This window comes from Sinocyclocheilus rhinocerous, unplaced genomic scaffold, assembly GCF_001515625.1.
Source record: "Sinocyclocheilus rhinocerous isolate Xijiao unplaced genomic scaffold, SAMN03320098_v1.1 scaffold792, whole genome shotgun sequence".
NCBI lineage: Eukaryota > Metazoa > Chordata > Actinopteri > Cypriniformes > Cyprinidae > Sinocyclocheilus > Sinocyclocheilus rhinocerous.
In genome coordinates this window covers 1,618,154-1,621,611 of record NW_015626872.1, presented here as the reverse complement: position 1 = coordinate 1,621,611, position 3,458 = coordinate 1,618,154, and the positions used below count along the sequence as shown (strand labels likewise).

The 3,458-nt window shown below is 42.7% G+C and overlaps 1 protein-coding gene across 1 annotated transcript; it reads right to left on the bottom strand.

Annotated features, from left to right (window-relative positions):
- Positions 1–316: 316 nt before the first annotated feature.
- LOC107720458 (dexamethasone-induced Ras-related protein 1-like) lies at positions 317–1,866 on the bottom strand. Its single transcript, XM_016528180.1, has 2 exons — positions 1,498–1,866; positions 317–1,332 (listed from the first exon to the last, which is right to left on the bottom strand). The coding sequence occupies exons 1-2, from the start codon at positions 1,766–1,768 to the stop codon at positions 806–808; spliced, it is 798 nt and encodes a 265-aa protein (XP_016383666.1). The 5' UTR covers positions 1,769–1,866; the 3' UTR covers positions 317–805.
- Positions 1,867–3,458: the final 1,592 nt, after the last annotated feature.

The following is a 3,458-nucleotide window of genomic DNA, read 5'->3' as shown; positions in this document are numbered from 1 at the left end:
TGCTCAGATAACAGATGAATTACCAGCTGTGTTTTATTGGTATCAAGTGTGTACAATGAGAGTAGTTTGAGCCTCCTTATATCTGAAACAAGCTTTCAGATCATATGAAACCATTTTTTTTTGTAATTTGCTCAGGCCTCATTCCAAGCCATAATAGATCAAGAAGGCGTCAGGTGTGTACACATACAAACGACAATAGTTTGAGCATCCTAGTCATTCTGCAGTTTTAAAGCTTATGTATTTGGCTGCGTTAGAGGTGTGGGAAAATAAAGAAATGTCTTCTAATTCGCTGACAAGTAACGAGGAAACGTGCGCATTCTTGAAAAATGATTTTATTTCTGTTTTCCATGTGTCAAATTCAACATCGACATAGAAGAATAAATATACATTCATTGACGGTAAAAAAAAAAAAGTGTTCACATTGCAATAAAACATTCAAGTTGATTTCACTGTGATCGAATCTAACCAAAAAATGTAAACAGCTGACATTGCAACCCAACTCCCCGTTCTCCCCTCAGCACTCAACAAGGCAAATGTTCTAAGAAAGCACATTTGAAGCATGGAGTTGATAAGCCACATCACAGAGCGCTCGGACTGAACTGAACAGAGTAGGTATTCTGTACAGGAGATCTCGCGAGCATTACACGTCGCGAGGTGAGCGCTCAAGCCGATGACTTCTACCGCCGGTGCGAACGCGATCGATCCGGAGTCACCGCAACAGGCACAACTCCCTCTGCCGAGAGACTGCAGCGAGACGGCCGCATCCCATAGTAATGACCGCAGCAGCGCTGGAAGCGCCTCGGTTTTAGCTGATAACGCATCTCTCTTTGTCCTTCGCCTGTGCGCCTCCTATCGCCTTCTCTTTGATGTACATCAAGTCACTATGCACGCTCGGACGGCGCGCAAAAGGCGCAACGATGCCGTACGCGTCGCCGTCCTTGATCTTCTTGTTTCGGAGGGACTTCTTGTGCAGAATGTCGCAGTACTGCACGGACACCTTGCGATGGAGGTCCGGGCTCATCTCGTTGGGCAGTTTGGCGAGGGTAAAGAGTCTCTGGAACATCTGGTCCACGTTGGTGTTCCTCTTGGCGGAGATCTCGAAGTAGGCGCACTGCTCGTCGCCTGCGATCAGCTGCTCGATCTCCTCGCGCTGAACTTCACGGTAAAACTCGCGGTCGCCCTTGTTCCCGCAGATGACCAGGGGGACGTCCACGTTCTCTTTGGTCTTGTTTTTAAGGCAGGACTTGGTCTCGTAGATCTGATGCTTGAGCCGCTGGACCTCATGAAACGACTCGCGGTTGTCCAGACTGAAAACCAGGATGAAAACATCACCTGTGGCCAAAAGAATAAAGGGAGAGGTTAGAGATGCAGTCTACTGCTTAGTCAAAACTGGTCTGATATTTCAGCTTGATCTCATGAAAGTGCGTATCAGTAGCACGAGTTGCATGTTTGGCGTACTATTAAAGACGCATTTTCTAACGCGGGCTCGGTATTTACCTGTGAGAATGGATAGCCTCCTCATAGCTGGGAACGGATGGTTCCCTGAAGTATCCAAAATGTCCAGCTGGTATACATCTCCTTTAATGTTGTAGAGTTTCCTGTGAAAGTCCTCTATGGTCGGCGTGTACTGCTCCTCGAAGCGTCCGTTCAAGAAGCGAGACACTATCGCCGTCTTGCCAACTTTGGTGGATCCGAGAATGACCATCCTGTAGCAGTTTTTCGCCGGGATGTCAAACTCGTTCTCCGAGGGACTCATTTTCTTAATCATGTTTCTGTGTGTGAGCGGGTCTGGTGAAGAATAGCTGGTTGATTCTTAGCGCGCTGAGGCTCTCTGAAGCGTTGAGCGGCTAGGAGCGGCTATTTAAACGCGCCTGCGCTCCTCCTCCGAGCGCGTCAAGTGTCCAGAGACTGACGCGTCGGTTCGTGTGGATGAGCGCTTTTGGGTGCAGCTAATACCAGGAAAGCGTACTGAGAGGAAAAGTACTTTCACGTCGTGTGTCGAATTCCCTACTGTACATTATTTGTAAAAACATAATGTCATTCTTCTGCAAAACGCGCTTTAAGCATGTTTGCACGGTTAAATTATTGTTATTTCATGGAGGGGGAAAAAACACCTAGTAATTGATGAGTTCAAAGAATTGCATATTTCTTTTTTATTGCTCGGTTATGTATACAGTGGAGTGTTTATAATAATATTTGTGACCCTGGAGCACAAAACCAGTCATAATGGTCGATTTTTTTGAAATTGAGATTTATACATAAGCTGAAAGCTGAATAAATAAGCTTTCCATTGATGTATGGTTTGTTAGGATAGGACAATATTTGGCTGAGATACAACTATTTGAAAATTTGGAATCTGAAAAATAAAAAAATCTAAATATTGAGAAAATCACCTTTAAAGTCCAATTGAAGTTTAAAGCAATGCATATTACTAATAAAAAAAATTAAGTTTTGATATATTTACGGTAGGACATTTACAAAATATCTTCATGGAACATGATCTTTACTTAATATCCTAATGATTTTTGGCATAAAAGAAACATGAATAATTATGACCCATACAATGTATTTTTGGCTATTGCTACAAATATACCCCAGCGACTTAACACTGCTTTTGCGCTCCAGGGTCACATATATTAGTCATTTAGGTCACGTCAGTATACTCGGATATAGTAGGCTTTTAGTGTTTGTATGCGTAACACCATGTGTTTTTATTGACCACATTACCGGGGAAGCCTATCTTAAGGGAATTTATTTTTCTTCCATCGTACCAGTTATTTATCACTACATTTCACAGTGACAGCTGAGATTTAATAGCTCAGATAGGTTGTTTATTAACATTAGGCCTGTATATTAATTCATCGAAAGATAGGAATACTTGTAACATAACTGTTTTTGCAGTACAGTTCTGGTAGCTGTTTGTTAACATTAAATGCAACAGTCTGTCCTAAACAGCATTAATTAATGTATGCGTTAATAATGTACGCAGTTCTGGTTTGTTAATCATTATTCGTGACCGCAAACTGGGGAACGGAAAGAGACGCGTCGTTTGCAACATTAGTCGTTAGTGTTTAACAGCTCCTGGATGTGTGAGTAACAGGTAAATACAAATACAGGAGTCCGTTCGCTATGGTTCAGTGGTTCTGCTGCAGTCTCTCTAGAGAAGAGTTAATCACAGCGATGCGCTCTAGACGGCTTCATTCTGATTGGCTGACAGACGTTCTGAGGCGTTAATTAAAGTTCCAGATTGTGACAGCATTATAGTTCCACATATCAGCCGAACAGCTGTTTCAAAGAGCCTTAAAGGGAGAGTTCAGCCCAAAACGGAGGTGTGTGCTGTTTCCAAGATGCTGAATCAGTGAGGTAAGTACGGTGGCCGAGAAGTGCTAAACAAATCACAATTCTGAAATCAAAATAACAAATTACAAACGCAAATGCAAGTTTAAAAAACAAAATAA